At 42.8% G+C, this 19,160-nt stretch overlaps 1 protein-coding gene across 2 annotated transcripts in view; it reads left to right on the plus strand.

Moving 5' to 3' along the window:
• The first annotated feature begins 5,299 nt into the window (after positions 1-5,299).
• LOC117267433 (regulator of G-protein signaling 6-like) overlaps positions 5,300-19,160 on the plus strand; it is a 60,665-nt gene continuing 46,804 nt past the window's right edge. For both annotated transcript variants that reach the window (XM_033643347.2, XM_033643346.2), the window contains exons 1-2: positions 5,300-5,616; positions 9,655-9,750. In XM_033643347.2, coding sequence (XP_033499238.1) covers positions 9,667-9,750 — 84 coding nt within the window. In that variant the 5' untranslated portion in view covers positions 5,300-5,616; positions 9,655-9,666. The remainder of the gene's footprint in view (positions 5,617-9,654; positions 9,751-19,160) is intronic.

A 19,160-nucleotide genomic window follows, 5' to 3' on the forward strand; every position in this document is an offset into this window, starting at 1 on the left:
CCTGGTGTGGTTGCCAAGAAGTCAATTTCTATAGAAGTTCTTGGATGTATAAAACTGGGTTGTTGGCTACCTACTTGAGCTAATGTTAGTTAGCTGCTTCGATCACACATACAAATGTAACCATGAGCACCAAAGAAGATCGTAATTTATTCAGATTTACCCGCATGGTAAACAAGATAGGAGCTAGATCAACAGAATGATTCATAACTGATATGTTATTTGAAGCCTAATTTTTATACAAGTAACATTCATACTGGTTTATATAAACAATTTGATTGTATTTCCCATTTTTGCTGAGGAACAGTTTTGTTTAAAAGGAATTACAGGCCTGTCCTAAATATAAGCCTGTTGAGTTCAGTGACTAGGCTATTAATTGAAGTTTTACAGTATGTACAATTTACTCCACTTAAAGCCTGCGGGCTGATAGGGTGTCGGGTGCTCCCTCAACCATTTTCTAAGTCACAATGACAATAAAATAATTCATGCTGATGCTTTTATTGCTACTTTTTGTGCTTTTACGATAAATAAGACACCAGAGTGCATTAAAAAATATCCAAAAAGAGCTCGTTTAAATAAAAAAAATAAAGTGCCGGGGAGGATCCCCAGACCCCCCCAGCAGAGGTCCGGGCTCTGCCCCCAGAGTCCTCTAATCCTTGAACCGCCCCTGCATACACCTGCCCTGTGTGATGCTGCTGCTACTGTCCTCCTGGCGCTAAAATGGCCTCCATCCATGGCAAGGTAAGTTGGGTATATCTGTTGAAGGGGATGTGTAAAGGTTTACAGTATAGATAACAAAAAGAAGTCCTAGTTCTTAAAAAAAAACCAAAAAAAAAAACCCCTATATTATTAAGGAGAGGCTAATATGCGGCTAAAATGAGGTAAATTTAGGTTTGGTAAATTTGAGTGGGCGACCTCGTCTTTCCAGCAGTAAATGTCCTCTTCTGTTTCCACAGTGTTTCATTGATGAGCTGCAGTGGTGTGTACAGACGTGTCAGCAGCTCTGTGAGGCTGGACCAAGAGCTACAAGGTAAGTCAACATGCTAACATGCTAACTGTGAGCATGCTAACATACTAATGTTTAAACTGTAAATAGCCTGTTAGCATGCTAACTTCTGTCCGTTAGCTGTAAGTTAAACACAAAGCTGTTCTGAGGCATTGGGGCATAAAAGTTTTCAATTGCGACTTAATAATAGTCAAGATGAAATGTCAGTGTCATTAAAAGTTGTCCTCTGAGATATATCTGAAGCAAGTGTCATGGCAGTCATGATCCAACAGTTAATGAGATATGTCAGATGGCTGACATTAAGGGTGCTGTGTTCCCCAGATCAATGTGCTCTTTATATGACACATTAAGGAGACCTTTCAAAGGGTTTAATGTTGTCAGTTACAGTTCATAGCTTACTTGAAACCATCAGGTTTGTAGGCAAGACAGTTCTCTTGACTTTAACCATTGGATATCTCCATGGTGGCTTTAACAGATTTGTATCACTGAAACTGCATTTGAAACGTCCATTTCCCTTATTTTATAATATTTCATTTTATATGTGGGTATAATCCATATTGACTTGATAGCATCAGGCAAAACTGGACAATAGAAGATTGGAAAAACGTTGCCTGGTCTGATGAGTCTGGATTTCTGCTGCGACATTCAGATGATAGGGTCAGAATTTGGTGTAAACAACATGAAAGCATGGATCCATCCTGCCTTGTATCAACGGTTCAGGCTGGTGGTGGTGGTGTAATGGTGTGGGGGAGATTTTCTTGCCACACTTTGGTCCCCTTAGTACCAACAGTGCATGGTTTAAACACCACAGCCTACCTGAGTATTGTTGCTGACGGTGTCCGTCCCTTTATGACCACAGTGTACCCATCTTCTGATGGCTACTTCCAGCAGGATAACGCACCATGTCACAAAGCTCAGATCATCTCAAACTGGTTTCTTGAACATGACAGTGAGTTCACTGTACTCCAGTGGCCTCCACAGTCACCAGATCTCAATCCAATAGAGCACCTTTGGGATGTGGTGGCAACTGTGTGATGCTATCATGTCAATATGGACCAACATCTCTGAGGAATGTTTCCAGCACCTTGTTGAATCTATGACACCAAGAATTAAGGCAGTTCTGAAGGCAAAAGGGGTCCAACCTGGTACTAGCAAGGCAGGGCTGAGCAATGTGGAGAAAATCAAATATCACAATATTTTTTAACCAAGACCTGGATATTGATATCGTAGGACTGACTATTGGTGCTTTCACATTATAATTACATAATGAGATTTTTGATAAACACTCATCAGTAATGTAGATATAATGCCTAAGTGGTTATATCCAAAATCTAAGATAAAGTATAGTCTCATATTACAATATCAATATAATATTGACATACTGCCCAGCCCAAGTTCAATATATGTTTCCCTGAGTCAGTATGTTAAACTCACCCACTTTATAGCCCACTCATCCCTATAAACAGATATCTGCATTTGTATGCAGATTTTACTGTGAGACAATCACCCATGGGTTCTGAGATTGACAGCCTACTGATGTTACATCATTACTCTTTGAAACCTATGCTCTCAGATTCTCAGGCAAGACAGTTTTATTGACTTAAGACATTGATCTGTCCACAGTGGCAGAAGGGATTTCTACCATTTAAACTGCATTTGAAACATCACATCCCGTCACTTCTTTTTTACTGGCTATTTGAACTGCCAGGATAGCCTGTACCAATATCTTGTTGGTTTATAACAAGAGACACATGCTCAAAACTCAACGCTTGGGAACACGGGACCCTGGGGACATAGGGATGACCTCCTCTAGGGCCACCCTGCTAGCATGTTTGTTATCTTTGGAAGATACCAACTTGATTTGCATAACTCAGACTGCTGACACCCAGGGGTGTCATAGTGGGAGAAAAAGTGGGACTGATTACCCAGGGCCCCAATGGGAGGGTGGTCCTTGAAAAATCTGGAATGAAACATTTGGTATTTGCAGTTTTTATTGCCAAGTGATTTGTGTCATAACTTAATTAAAATTGGCTTAAAAATCAATTGAAAGACTGAAATGTGTATTAAAAATAGTGGCAGCTTTCTGAGGCCCCTCTCCCCCCTTGAAGACGCAAAATGCATTAGTCCGGCCCTGCAATAGGATTCATCTCTGAACGCAGCTATAGCCAAGTAATGTTCATTAAGCTGTTGGAGCACCAACATACGCTGTTGTGTCTTTACCCAAAAACAAAAATCGGGGTTCCAAAAGAGAAAAGAAAAGAAATCAAACTGACTTGTAAAAATAAAAATTCAAAAGGTGTGTGAGAGAGACATGGATAAAGAGAGGAGGTGTGGCGGGGCCCACAGAGACTGCTTATGCACAGGGCTCAGAATTTGGTGCTACACCCCTGCTGACTCCCCTTACTTGCTGTAGCTGAACTTCAGAGTGCATTCTGCATTGAAAAACCCCATCTCCTACCTTAAAAATGCATCAGGAGGGATCTCTGCACGGCCTGCATGGAGAGAAGGAGTGATTAGAATGATCTCTTTCAGTGCACATAGAGGCATATGACTATTGTTCTAGATAGATCCCTTAAATATCTTCTTTCAAACTTCAGTGTCTCCATACGTGGCCGGCAGTGTTGCTCTCTGGCAGTGGTGTGGCTGTGAACAGGCTGCTCAATAATTTAGCATTAATGCAGATTATAGCAGGGCTGGCCCCCTTAAAGCAGATTAGAGGAGTCCTTGTCTGTCTGTCTGTCTGTCTGTCTGTCTGTCTGTCTACCCGCCTGCCTGTCTGTCACCTTGTTAATGATGGCACTCCTTAATGCCGGAGCAGCTCATGGGACAGGAAGATGAGCTGATGGCGGTTTACTGCCGTGCAGGTCATGTGTGTGGCTTGTAATCAGAAGGGATGGGCGCTGATGTCATGTGCTATAGTATGGTAGATGTGCAGAGAAGTGTGTGAGCGCTTGTGATAGCAGAGCTCTAATAATACGGGGGATGGGGGGTGTAATATACCTGTTCTCTTCCTGCCGAAAGAGAAATGTGTAGGGTAAGCACCGTGGGCCGATGAATGGTTTCGCACTCTAATAGGTGCAACACTCACGCGGGTGTGTGACCTCAGTTTCCCTTGGTTACCACATTTACTGAGAACAGCAATTTTGAGTTGTTTCAGTTTTCCAACTTCATCTGCTTTTGGCCTGAAGGAAATTGGGCTTTTCCTTCTGTTTAGCTCGTTCATTTAAGGTCTTTTCTGCATGTGAGGAATATTTAAAGCACCTCAAATGTTTTCAAATAGCAACGCAGAGGTGGCTTTACAGAGCCGGGACCTTTGCCTTACTTAGGTAACAGCGCTCTGCTGAAAGAGAGGAGGACTCATGGTGGAGGAAAGCAAGCAAAATATTCCTCTGATGACTGGTGCACTGGTTCTGTCAACACAAACATCTGTATGTGTGTGTCTGTGTGTGTTCACTCTGCATGCATGCATTCACAAATTGGCCATGCCATGTATTTCTGCAGTATCTTCCTCGGGGGCTTTTGGGATCTCATTTATCGCAAAGAGGGGGGGAAAAAAAGGTTCATTCGTTCGGGTTTGCCATTTAAGCTTGACTGATTCCAGAGTTTCCATGAAGAGGGAGGGAAGGAGGAGACATGCAAGAGTGGAGACAGAGTGCATGTTTGCCATCCACAAGCACAAAAATGGAATTTCTAATGTGAGGAGATAAAAGGAAGGAAAAAAAAAACGCTTCAGAAATACAAATATAAGTTGTGGAAATGTGTCTAACTTTGGATCATAGCCTGCTTAAGACACACACACACACAAGCTTTGAATAGAAATTGAAAAGCCTTATCTCTGAGGGCGCTCGCTCAAAGAGTCTGGAGTATGTATTTATAGTCTGCATCTGTGTGTGCTCAGTAACAGTAACTTGTTTTTATATTAGCATTTCAATATCCTCCTAATGAAATGTTTCTTATTTTCAGCATCAGTGGGCGCTGCTGCAGTGTGCATCTCTCTGTCCTCCTTTCCTCTCCGCTGTGTATCCACTGCTCTCTCTGTCTCTCACACACACACACACACACACACACACACACACACACACACACCCTCGCTCTGTCTGTCTTTCTCCTCCCTCTATTTTCCTCTTTATATTCTCTCTAATTCCTTCATCCCTCCCCCTTTTCCAACTTGATCTGCCTCTCTATTGCATAGCATCCCCCTGCCTCCCTCACTCTCTTTCTCTCTCTCTCTCTCTCTCTCTCTCTCTCACACACACACACACACTCTTTCGCTCTCGCTCAGACCCGAGCACATGCAGACAGAGGGAGAGGGGGGATGAACGAGGTGCGCACATGTGAGGATCTCCTAAACTGCCGGGGCAAGGCAGGACTGGTGAAGAGAGAAGAAGAAGAAGAAGAAGGAGAAGAGGAGGAGTAATAGAGGAATACTGCAGTGACCAGCCAGCTTCTCTCCCTCTCTCTCTTCCTCGCTGCTTCGCTGCTTTCATCACCCTCTCTTCTTCATCCCCTTCTCTCCCCCTCTGCCAATTATACCATGAACCTGCCCGCTGCTTGTTGCTAAGGGGGAGCCAACCGGGGGAGCAGAGTGGACCAGGCATTATTTTGTTTCTAAGGTAATGAATGCTTCAGTAATGGCAACTGCCAGGTGTCACAGATGTTGCATCGCACTCGGCTGCTCGCCTGCTGAAATTGAACATGGCTTTGGGACTCACAGCCACAATATGGTTGTGGGTGTGTGTGGAGCATGGTTCACTCTGTGTGTGTGTGTGTGTGTGTGTGTGTGTGTGTGTGTGTGAACTCTTTTGCGGTTTGTTCAGTTTGTTTCAGTTGACCGGACGTGTATTGGCTTGTTTATGTGCACTGTTGCAGAGGGGGGGGGGTCTGCCTTGTGAATATGTGCGGTGTCCTTTCATGTTTGTCTTTGCATAAATAACTGTTTGCTTGGATTTGAGGCATGTGCGAAGACACACCTGTGCTGTACATGAGGGCATACTGGTGCTCTCTGGCTCTCTGTTAGCAACTGTCCATATTCCATCCATTTCCATTTGACACAAGCTTTCAATTAACATCTTGAGCGGGCCTCTCTGTGGAGTTTGATTTGCACACTCGAGCAGCTCTTTTGGGAGGAAGTTGTTCTTCAGAATTACAGCTTCCTGTCCACAAGGGACCTATTGTCTCGCTATTGTTTCCTTTAAGCAGGTGCTATGCAATCCATACTGCCTGCCTTTCTTTACGGCCCTTGAGGCAGATGCAAAGATTAGCTGTCTAATGTGCTCAGGCTCTAAAAAGAGCACAGACGTGTTAACCAATGGAGAGTGCTGCACTCCGCACTTCTGGTGGCAATAACAAACACTAAGGCGAGAGCGGATGATTACTTATTCACCCATGCGCATCACCACACTCTGTGTTGTAATAGATTAAAGTGCTCAACTGTGGTGACAAAGCCACCTCACATGTGTGCTGCTGCACAAGCGGGTGAATTTTAACAATTTAAATTTCCCCCCTCTCTCCATCAGAGCCATTATCTGCAGTTGTTCAGACTTGTAAGACTGCATGGCAACAATTACATAATTCAGCTACTCCAAATCCCTTACTAGCGGCTAGCCCTTGGCAAGATGCAGTGTTACTAATTCAGTTAATGTATGAAGGTTTCATATTGTGCCCGCTCATGTGTGCCTGTCATGAAATGCTATCTGTGTCCTCTGTGCTTTCTCCCTTCAATAGCTCATCATAGTTCTTTTTGGAACACAAATAGCCTCTACAGTGAATAATGACGCCCAGTGAGCACCACGATTATTATTTTTTTTCCCTGCCAGCTTTATCCTCTCGCACTTTGCGCTTTATAAGTACCACAAATTATGAATGTGCTGAACTATGTAATCCATCCCCTTCACCCCTCTTTCCTCAGCACGATTAAAGGACTAATAAATGGTTTAACCCGTTTAATGCACACAGGAGCCTTCAATGGCAAAGGGTAGACGGGGCTAAGGGGGCTCGTTGAAGCCCAGTCGTCAGCGTAGGTTATGGAAATCCTTAGTTAAGCAGAATTAATTCTCCTGAGAGACTGAGAGAGAGAGCGCGGGAGGGAGAGAAAGTGATGGGGACTGTGTAAGGGTTGTAAATAAATCCCTTAACAGCAGCTTTCAAAGCACGAAGCCTGGGGGGAGGGGAGGGGGGTTATTGTGGGGCGTGCAGGCAAATCAGAGGTAACCATCGTATGATTGCAGCTAATGGAGCCAACATTAATGCTTCGCATTAAAAACAAAAAAAAAACATAGCGGCTCGCATTGACCACAGTTAAACTCTTGGTATCACCTCAGTGAGGGTTCATTCATTATGAACATCAGTTTTTTGTAAGGAAAGATGACTCATCTCCTCACAGCCACACTGACTGTGTGTTGTAGGCACACATCTGTGCTGTATACATAATTACTGCCATCCCGACTCCCCCGAGTCGCGCTGATACACTGTACTGCAGTGATTCTCAACCTGCGTGCATCTGAATTGATTTTTAATTTGATGTTATCTGACACTATTGATTACATTAAAAGTGGATGTTAGTGCGATGTGTTTTTCATACAGTTGCATTGTCAGTGTGGTCAAGTTTGCATTTGGACTGCTACCACATCGAGCGAGAAAAGTTTCCACGGTTTATCCATTTTTAAGGGGAGTAAATACACGCACATTATGTAGGTTATTAGAAAACAGTGTATACGAAGAGAAAGCAACACCTGTACACATACTTCATGCCCTAAAAGTTGAATAAAAACAACATTTCAATCCTACGTGGATCTTCGTAAGGTCAGAATGATTGAAAAGTGGAAACCACACCTATATTTATACCTAATGCACACCAGTAGACTGACAAGCTGTGTGACGGCAGATGTGGTTCACCACCTAAACCATACAGGGCGATGAAACACTTGACAATAAACAATTCAATAAAATAAATACTTAAAAATGTCAAACAAATAATATCACATTCGTCATCCTGTATGTCATAGTCAACATCACCTGCGTTCAAGACTGTGTTATGTTGGATGATGAATTTGATGTGGCTTTTAAATTAAGATATTTGATTGAAAATTTGAAGTATGGCTTTCTTATTACTGTTTTTTTTCTCAGTGTACTTTATTGAATTGCTTCTTGTCCGTTGTTTTATCACCCTTGGTAATTTGGATGCCTTACCACACCTGCAGTTTTTGAGCCTGTCAGCCTATTGGTGTGCATGATATATAAAATGCGTGTGGTTTCCACTTGCCAAACATTTTGACCTTGTGAAGATCCGAGTATGGTCGAAAAGTCGTCTATATCCAACCATTTATCCATTATCTTTAGTTACCTATTTTAACTGTTTGTGCATTACTTTTCGCTAACGTTATCTATTTCAACCATTCGTCCAGTGAAGTTTAGCTATTTCAGCTAGCTTTGTGTTCATCCATTACTTTTACGAACAGTTTAGACCTCTCTGCTGATGCTAACCCATCAACACACAGCCAATCGCAAGTTCAGGTGTTACAGCAAACTTAAATTTTACTTATGTTTATGTCCCTTACATGTCGGACCTTGACTATACCGAATTTTAAGCCAACAACTGTCTAATACAGGAAACACATATGGACGGGGGGGAACAGAATTTGACGCAACGCAGGCAAAGAAACTTGAAAAGTCCAGTGCAGAGTTGACTTGTCAATACAGAGAGCAGAGTTAGCATTAGCATAGTGAAAGTTTTGACAGCAAACATGGTTATGTGTGCAGTTTTTGGATCTAAACCTGACCCTGGAGCTTCATTATACTATACTAAAACCCCAGTTGTCGCAGATATTACTCTGTGTCACAAACACTAATGTCAGCCGCTGCCAGTTACAAGCTAACAAGCTAGCAAACAACATAAATAAGGAGATGCTAACTATACTTACCATTCTGATACATCTTCTAGTCGCTGATTTTGGTGCACAAGAAACCCCACATCTGATTATGGGTCTGACTGAAGCTCAGACACATATGGCTGAATCTCTCCTAAGTTTCCTCTAACGCTGGCCATCCTGATGCATTCTGCTCTTACATGGGTCAACTAAGTGCAAGCAGCACTGGAGAAAGTAAAACTTATAGTAATTTCCCAATGAGGGAGAAGCAGTAGATCTGTTTACAGCCCTTTTACAAAGTTTTTTATGTGGGACAAACATGGTAAAGAATATATTAATGTAAGAATTCTGTCTGGAGAGGGACTTTAAAATGTGGGCCCTTTTTATTCAAACCATGAAAAATCATCGAATTACTCGAACCACTCTACAATCTTTCATGGTAAGTGCAGAAGTGCCCCAGGAGTATGCCTGGTTTGGAACCACTGCGGTATTGTATGTTCGTGATTTGACTTTGCAGCTTAGTTAATATTCAGCTTCCATCAGCCTACCTTAGCTCTCTTATCTGTCCCGACTCTGACAGGCGTCTCCTTACCGAGACAGAAGCACACATTTTGGCAGCTGAATGTCATGACGATAAAAGCCAGAGGAATTTTTGGTCCCCGGGGGGAAATAGAAATGCTGACTGATGTTTATCGAGTTGTCTTTTTTTTTTTTTTTTTTTGTTCTTCCACTGTCCAGCAGATGCCTGGTGCTGTGTTTCATGGGGTTCATGTGTTTCTTCGACAGGACTGAGTGAAAATGGCGGAGGGGTCCAGAGACCAGGGAGGTGTGGGCACCACTGATCCAGAGGAGGACTCCCCCAATATGATTGTGTACAGAAAGGTAAGGCTGACTCTATGTGTGTGTGTGTGTGCTACAGTGTCTGGTCTATATGTAGAAAGAAACATTCTCTGAAGGCAGTGACCCGTAGATGGGCTCCTGACAGCCCACTGGTCCGTATCAGTGTGTATCTACCACATGCTCGGGTGTCAGGAAGCCTCTCTGTCAGCCATCTTGAAACAAAATCAAGCCTATCTCTCTTTGAGTCCTTCAGGACCTTCTTCCTAACACTGAACCACCACTAGTCTGGCAAACTCCAGCCCTCCAATGTTTTAATAAGCTCTCAATCCCATCAGTGAGGGTTTGGGCGATGAGAGGTCCTTTTAATGTCAAGGGTAATTACCTCATCCCCATGGCGCCTCACTTTCAATAGCTGCTGTTTGATTGGAGAGGGTGAGCAGTATTGGTGGCTAATTACGTGGATGTTCGGCGGGGAGGAAGTAGCTGATTCTCGAGGGCCGGGATTGGGAACGGCCAATGAGGGGGTGGTTATTCCTCCTTGACCGACGAATAGCTTGTTATTTTTCTGCCAGTACTCTGACAGCCCACTTAAAAAAAAAAAAAGAAAAAAAAAGCTTCTTTTGATCAGACTTAAACCACGGGATCTACTGCTACCGATGACGGTAAAGAAATGTGCTATAAGCAGGCCGTGGCTGACTGATCCTGTCCCACTGTCCCAAATCCGTTGTTTCATCCCGCTCCTAATGATTGTCCGTTTATATAGTGAGGTAAACAGATTAGCGGAGGGATGGGAAAGACAGGATGTGGAATGATAGTTGACAGCAGCTGCTTCAGAGGTAAAACTTCTCTTTCTGGCATGTTGTTAACCATGTGTCACTGTGGCAACAACTTGAAAATTTTCCTGCAAACCTCCATCTTTGTTATAAACACCTCCAGTCTGCAACTCACCCAGAAAAACTGTCAGGACCTCCTTTGTACTCAGACACCTTATAAATCTCTATTTCTGATTACGATGCTGCTTGGTTTGTGTGTCCTGAACACAGTGTCACACGTCAGCAGTTGGCAGCATGAAAGGAAGTGGATGTGCATTTCCAGCAACAATTCACTTGTCTACTGTAAGTACTCAAGCTGGTAGGGTAGCAGTGGTCATTTCCAGTCTCCTAAAGTCTCTGCCAGGGATCCAGAAATGATTATCAATAATCAAATATGACGATCACGAGACAAATGGCTTCTCTCCCTCGAAGCCTGGATTTCATGACAGGCGTCACATTGCTGTCAAAAATATTTGTGCACGGCATGAGGGTCTGTTTTGTGTGTCTGTTCAACATGGTAATGCGTTCATTGTTTATTCAGTTTTGTCATTATTCTCCATGTATTCTAGGAAGCTGTCACGCTGCAGCGAGAACATACTGTAGTCACATGTAAAACTGGGTATCTTCCTAGATTTCACGGCAGCGCTTCATTATGTAACGTTACACATGCCTGGAGGCAATGCATTTAAGAGGCTAGTTTTTGCTTGTCAGGATGCTGCCTGAGGGAATATTCATCATTTCATGTTTTAGTCATACGCAGTGACAACAGACAGATGATTCTGAGAGTGACAGGGTTTTTTTTTTTTTTTTTTCCCCTGCCCCTTTCGTCTTTGAAAAATGACATTTTTGATTTGAAGCTTTTGAGGAAGAAAGCCGAGGATGCAGAAGAATTTCTCACATACAAAGAAATAATAATGTGACACCTCATATGTGGTCTTAATGTAGCACCTGACCTTTTAATTTAATTGATGTAACGTCTTACATTTTACGTCAGTGCCACTCACTAGCTGAAGATGTCAAAGAGGCCAAACGACAGAGAGGTGCTGGGGCTTTGAGGGCAGAGCGCCCACGGCCTCTGGACTCCGTGGGTGGGCAGCCTGGCACAGTGTGAAGGCGCTGCTTGCAGAGAGGCAGATGGCCACCAATATGCTCAGCCGCCTGGGAAAACACTGGCAGCTTCATCCCAAAGGCCTGAGCCCCTGTCAGCTGGAAGACATCAGCACCTTAATGCAAGGAACTAAAGGCTAGTGTAGTCCGCGTCAGGGGATAAAAATATTTCAAGTGTGGGCAGCGCCTTTTGTGAAATGTATAGAGAGTATGGGTGAAAATACATATTACTTATACGGGCGTTATCTGTTGCAGAACCGTTAAGTTAACTGTGTAGGCTGTTAGATAAAGGTGAATGTGATGTATTTAGCCATTAGAGAGGCCTGCGAGGGGAGGAGGCTGTCTCTGTCCATGCAGTGTAGGTGCTGCAGTACTATCTTGCTCTGTTTCTCTCCTCCCACGAAAAGAGGAAGTGAAGCAAAACAATCCAATAACTGCAGGACGTCTTATTGCCTCAAGAAGTTTTGGTCTAACAGAAGAAGTAGGTTGCACACATACTGTAAATGCATACACACACAGGAACAGGAACTCGTACACAAGCTTAATGCCGCTTTAATGCACACTACTCGTTTGAGTTGTTGTGTTTTTCCTTGCTATGTTTGGCATGCTTAGCAGACAGAATATGGCATGGTAGATGAATAGGATTGGCACCAAGAGACGCACAAAAACGAAACTCAAATCATGATGAGAAGCACTACTGTGCTGGGAACTGCAATTAAGCAGAGGAGAGACTCCACTTTACTGCTCTGACGGGGTAAAGCTCACAAACTATTAATAGCTAACATCTCTCATCCCTGAATGTGTGTGTGTGTGTGTGTGTGTGTGTGTGTGTGTATCTTCCCCTTTTTCCCCTTCGTGACTTGAGGGCTAAGACTGGTTCTTCCAAGCCGTGACGGCTGCCTGGTTTTTGAAAACACGCAATTATTTGTCGCCAAAGGACCAAAACGCAAAGAGTTTAGGATTCCTGCTGAACCCCCTCTTCTTTTTATTCAGGTCATTAAATGTTTGATTGGATAATTCTTGGCAGTCAACTCATACCTGAAGGCGGGTATTATCGCCATCGTATGAGTGGTACAATCACGCAAAACTTTTACCCAGATGAGTTTTATGAGCCATTAGTGAGTAAATATTAGTAATGAGCCATGACGAGAAGTTCAAAGGCACTACTTGGTGCCAGTGGCCTTTGGGCGTGTGTAAGTTTTATTAGCAAAGAGTACAGATTGGTCGACAGTTGCAGCTGTGTTGTGTTGTAGCTCAATACGCTGCATTTTCTCTGCTGGTAAATTGATGCAACGCCACAGTGCTCTAAAAGCTCCATCTGTGAGAGAAATCAGTACACAGAGTCCACATCTTAGCCACGCTAACAACATGACCCTTGAGATGGCAATGACACTCTGTGGGTTGGTCAGTCCATCACTTTGTCCAGAAACGTCTCACTGAGTGTTTGATGTTTGATAGCAGATGACTCCTTCTTCTTACTTTTCAGGTGATATGTTCTGCTTGGGCTACCATAGGGCAGGTTTTGTTGGCGGACCTCTCCTTCTAAAGTGTTATAGAAAACCTAAGAAGCTTGTGCTGCTGGACATGCTGCTGCTTCTTTTCATATCAAATCTACCCACCTAGGGTGTTTTCATATTAGGTGCAATTGATTCTTACTGTGCACAGTTGCAGTGCAAGAAAATATTGATACACTTGAGTATAGCGCTACTATGTTTTGTGATGCTGTATTGATTCTCAAAAACACTCTTAAGTTTTTAATTAATACCTTACATGCAAAGATTTGTGGCAGTTTTGTGTTGTATTTAAACCCCTGACCACTACATACAGTGTTGTGATCTATCTTTAGCCATTTCACTCCTCCATGCCAACATAACAACATATCGCTAGCTTAAACATACACTGAACAAAAATATAAACACAACACTTTAGTTTTTGCTCCCATTTTTCATGAGCTGAACTCAAAGATCTAAAACATTTTCTATATACACAAAAGACCATTTCCCACAAATATTGTTCACAAATCTGTCTAAATCTGTGTTAGTGAGCACTTCTCCTTTGCCGAGATAATCCATCCCACCTCACAGGTGTGGCATATCAAGATGCTGATTAGACAGCATGAATATTGCACAGGTGTGCCTTAGGCTGGCCACAATAAAAGGCCACTCTGAAATTTGCAGTTTTGCTTTATTGGGGGGGTCTGGGGGGGTCAGAAAACCAGGAAATATCTGGTGTGAGCACCATTTGCCTCACGCAGTGCAACACATCTCCTTCGCATAGAGTTGATCAGGTTGTTGATTGTGGCCTGTGGAATGTTGGTCCACTCCTCTTCAATGGTTGTGCGAAGTTGCTGGATATTGGAAGGAACTGGAACACGCTGTCGTATACGCCGATCCAGAGCATCCCAAACATGCTCAATGAGTGACATGTCCGGTGAGTATGCTGGCCATGCAAGAACTGGGATGTTTTCAGCTTCCAAGAATTGTGTACAGATCCTTGCAACATGGGGCCGTGCATTATCATGCTGCAACATGAGGTGATGGTCGTGGATGAATGGCACAACAATGGGCCTCAGGATCTCGTCACGGTATCTCTGTGCATTCAAAATGCCATCAATAAAATGCACCTGTGTTCGTTATCCATAACATACGCCTGCCCATGCCATAACCCCACCGCCACCATGGGCCACTCGATCCACAACGTTGACATCAGCAAACCGCTCACCCACACGATGCCACACACGCTGTCTGCCATCTGCCCTGAACAGTGAAAACCGGGATTCATCTGTGAAGAGAACACCTCTCCAACGTGCCAGACGCCATCGAATGTGAGCATTTGCCCACTCAAGTCAGTTACGATGACGAACTGCAGTCAGGTCGAGGCCCCCGATGAGGACGACAAGCATGCAGATGAGCTTCCCTGAGACAGTTTCTGACAGTTTGTGCAGAAATTCTTTGGTGTTGCAGCAGCTGTCCGGGTGGCTGGTCTCAGACGATCTTGGAGGTGAACATGCTGGATGTGGAGGTCCTGGCTGGTGTGGTTACACGTGGTCTGCGGTTGTGAGGCCGGTTGGATGTACTGCCAAACTGTCTGAAACGCCTTTGGAGACCGCTTATAGTAGAGAAATGAACATTCAATTCACGGGCAACAGCTCTGGTGGACATTCCTGCAGTCAGCATGCCAATTGCACGCGACTTCAAAACTTGCGACATCTGTGGCATTGTGCTGTGTGATAAAACTGAACATTTTAGAGTGGCCTTTCATTGTGGCCAGCCTAAGGCACACCTGTGCAATAATCATGCTGTCTAATCAGCATCTTGATATGCCACACCTGTGAGGTGGGATGGATTATCTCAGCAAAGGAGAAGTGCTCACTAACACAGATTTAGACAGATTTGTGAACAGTATTTGTGGGAAATGGCCTTTTGTGTATATAGAAAATGTTTTAGATCTTTGAGTTCAGCTCATGAAAAATGGGAGCAAAAACAAAAGTGTTGCGTTTATATTTTTGTTCAGTGTAGAAGCCCTAGGAAACAGGCTGAGTCATAAAGAATGCACCTTTTATAGCAATATATTGAATCGTATTCTCTATACCGTGATGCATATCGTATTGCCAGATACTTGCTAAAACACAGCCCTAGTGTCTGAGCACAATTGCCAACCCCTTCCACTTCCCCGCTGCTTTGCTTTCAGTTTAGTTGTGCTAGTTTGTACCTGAGTGCACTTGTGTCATCATCTACATGAGATTTGTTAATGTTGACATGACAGTGTGTAAAAGAGCACCTATTGGAGGATCCCAAGCCCATACAATGGAGCTGAGCTTCCTATTATGTCTTCTATTCTTTATATTTGGAGATAATGTCACAACGACCCTTTCGATTGCCTTCCTACTTCATCACTGATGGCTGTGCAATTGAGATGATGAGAATGGCGGTCGCTATGCAAATACAGATTTTGGTATAATACTTTTGCAACTTGGGCTGGCGCAATATCAGATTCACCACAAGAGTTAAGGATAACAATATTATCGTGATATTTATGAAAATTTGGTGGAAAAAATGCTGTCAGTCAAATTCATCTTTAACTTGTGCATTTTGCTACCCTGGAAATCCAGAGTTCTTGCAAGAGCACAATTTGAATTTGCTCAGCGAGTCACTCTGGCAATCAGTAATGATGCTCATTACCCGTGCCCTTGGAGCCAAGCTGCACCAATCACATCGGTGTATCTGATATAGGTGGGCCAGAGGCGAGCTAAACAGATGACGACAATGCTGCGACGACGAAGTCTGGAATCAGTCAGTAACCATTGCAAGATGAACACCAGTTGTTTGAAACGGCTTTGGCCGCTACAATGAACGAGTTAGACTTGGCTTTTTCTCTAAAAGAGGAACAGAAGACGGCGCTCGAACCTTTCCTTTGCAAGAAGGACGTTTTTGCTATTTTGCCGACTGGATACGGCAAGAGTGTAATCTACCAGTTAGCTCCGCTCGTAGTGCTCTGGATACGTCACCCCGTGTATTGTTCTGATTGGTCGTAGTGTTATCCAATTGCGTGCAGTGATATTTTCAAATCGATGCTTGGTGCTGCCCCTCGAGTTGGGCCATTTGCATTACTCGTAGCCAAACCCTAAATCTTCTTAGATTTGGGTCTGGATTTCCAGGCTAGCATTTTGCCTCTTCTTTTGGAAAATGAATTACACTCAAAATACAAGTGTAGGGAGGTGGAGATAGAGTCTGTAACTGTACAAAAGCGTATAAAACAGCAGTTACACTTAATGGATAGTGAAAGGCAACCAGATGGCGTTATGGGAGGAAGACAAAGGAAGACCGCAGGGAAATGGAAATTATTAAACTGCATTATTTACAAGACATTATCATATATGTATTATTAACAGGTTATCATTTTTAAATATTATAATCATCATCAATACTGGTATACACGACACCCCTAGCTGACACTTGTTAAAGCCTTAAATAGCAGTTCACTTCCGTTCACTTCACTTGATGTGAACCGTTACAGAGAACCATACTTGAGACCACCCTTGGACTTAAGTACAGTCTGATGTAACGTGCTGCTGTGTTGAACTATGGCCTATTCAAGTGCTGGAATTTGTTATTGTTGTTATATAACACAGGCTCTGCACAGGTTACTTACAACGGCATGAAAGACAAACATTCTGTTTGTTGTTGGTCATTTCCTTAAAAACTACGACTTTATTCTTGAAATATTACAACTTTAATCTCATAACATTTCAACTTTATTCTCGTAATATTAGGACTTTTTCTCAGTTATGACTTTATTCTTGAAATATTCTGAGTTTTTTCTCATAATATTTCGACTCTATTCTCGAAATCTCCGAATTTCTTTTTCTTCAATTTGGCCCTAATACTCCGTCGTAATTTACAATATATACACACTATAATAAAGATATGGGATATAGTCAAGATGGCACCACTTGAGTGGCAGCTGGTTACAGTAGTTCTGACCCCCCTTCGTGGATGTGCAGTATGTGGTTCTGAGCGAAGCAGTGGCCAATGTGGCACCTTTCCTGATCTCGTAATTACGAGAAAAGATCTCGTAATTACGAGATCCTTATCCTAAATAAGAAAAACAAACCGTTTTTTGTATTTTTGAATTTGATTATTAAACGAATGATGAAAAAACAAACCGTTTTTTCGTTTTTTGATTTTTTGATTTTAAATTAAAAATGGAATGAATGAATGATACACGGACCAAGCTACTTCTGTTTTGAACGTTTCCAATGTAAAACATTTTTTAATTTTACAATATCTTAGTATTTGGCATGCCCCACTTTTGCTTTAATGACAGCATGCACTTGAGCTGGCATGGACTCCACAAGTTTGTGATAAAACCTGATGACCCGTGTGATCCCAGCATGATTTGGCAATGTTCAAAAGAGCTATTTGTGATGTCACAGAATGATGGCTTCCCCAGTCTTCAGTTGCCTCCTTAAATGTTCAGTGGGCTTGAGGTGAGGTAACTGTGGAGGAAAGTCCATGACAGTCAGGACACGTTGGTTGTCATAAAAGTAAATGGAATGGACTTGCATTTGTATACTGCCTCGCTAGTCTTCTGACCATTCAAAGTGATGAGGTTACCATACAAGGTCCCAGCAGCTACTCAATTAAACATTCACATGCACTCACACACTGATCACACACCATCAGGATCCATTTGGGGTTCAGCGTCTTGCCCAAGGATACTTCAACATGTGGACTGAATGAAGGATCAAACCGCTGCTCTTTCAGTTAATGGACGACCCGCTCTGCCTCCTGAGCCACAGCCAGTCATGGAGTTCTTGTAAAGTGTTTCCATGCACTGCCTACTTAGAAATCTGTAGTTAAGCCATGTTTTGATGCTGAGAAAGCTCCTCTTTGCTTAGAATAACAATTTGACTTCTGACACTCTCACTTAGCTCTAATGCCATGTTTCCCATTATCACACTGATGAGTAGTAAGCAACGGTCTGCTGGAAACTATTCATAACAGATGAACTCTGCAACTCTGGCTGCAAGTTGAGTTACTTGAATGAGCCTCAGATGAGCATATCAAATCCTCCTGGGTGCCATCTGAATGCATGCTTCAATGGAAAAGATACAACTCAAGGAAATCTGAGCTTTTGTTGGTCAGTGCCACAGATTTGCTTACATTTGATTGCTGACAATGAAATATTGCAGGATCTTAAATTCTTCTTTTTTTATTTTACATATCAGAACTTGTTGTGTTTCTGAATCCTCAAATTTTAGATAATTTCCCAGTTTATGCGAACATGTTAGAGATTTTCAATTCGGTATCAGACTAGGTTGTATTTAGTGCTAGTGCAGATGTTAGCATGCTAGCGTGCTAAACTACACTGGCCATGGAAAATGTTACCTTCTAAACATTAGCATGTTATAATAATATCATTACGGGCATGTTAGCATTCTGATGGTATCGAATTCAAAGCACAGCAGTAGCTAAATACCACCACACAGAGCTGCTGTCATTGCTGAAGTCTTGTTATTTTTTAACTACCTCCTCCTTACTTTTTCTCCCCCCACCATTTCCTTTTTTCCAGCCTTTCTTCTGCTTCTTGCTAATTAATAATTGAATCTCATTTCAAGCATTCCATCTTTGGAAAAATATGTGGTCCTCTGAGACATCATACCCCCCCCCCCCCATTTCATTTATTCATATCCAGCACAGTTTTTATCATCACTTGGTATTTTTATCCATGTATGTGCTTCTAAATGTCAAGAGGGGAGGACTAAAGGGAGGGAAAAAACAAAGGATATAAAGATTAGATGTCTTTTAATGCCTTAATAAAGCACAGTATCTAAAGCACTTGGACAGATCTTTGAATTTGAATTTGCATGAACATTACAGTGCTGTGATAAATTGATTTTTGCTCCAGTAGCAGGAGCTATGGGGGGGACCAACATGAGTTATCACACCTGTGTCATTCCTTCCCACTGAATAGATGTTGAATCTAACATTGCCTGAGAGACCGGAGAAGAAGAAATTACTGTCAATGCCA

This window comes from Epinephelus lanceolatus, chromosome 15, assembly GCF_041903045.1.
Source record: "Epinephelus lanceolatus isolate andai-2023 chromosome 15, ASM4190304v1, whole genome shotgun sequence".
Taxonomy (NCBI): domain Eukaryota; kingdom Metazoa; phylum Chordata; class Actinopteri; order Perciformes; family Serranidae; genus Epinephelus; species Epinephelus lanceolatus.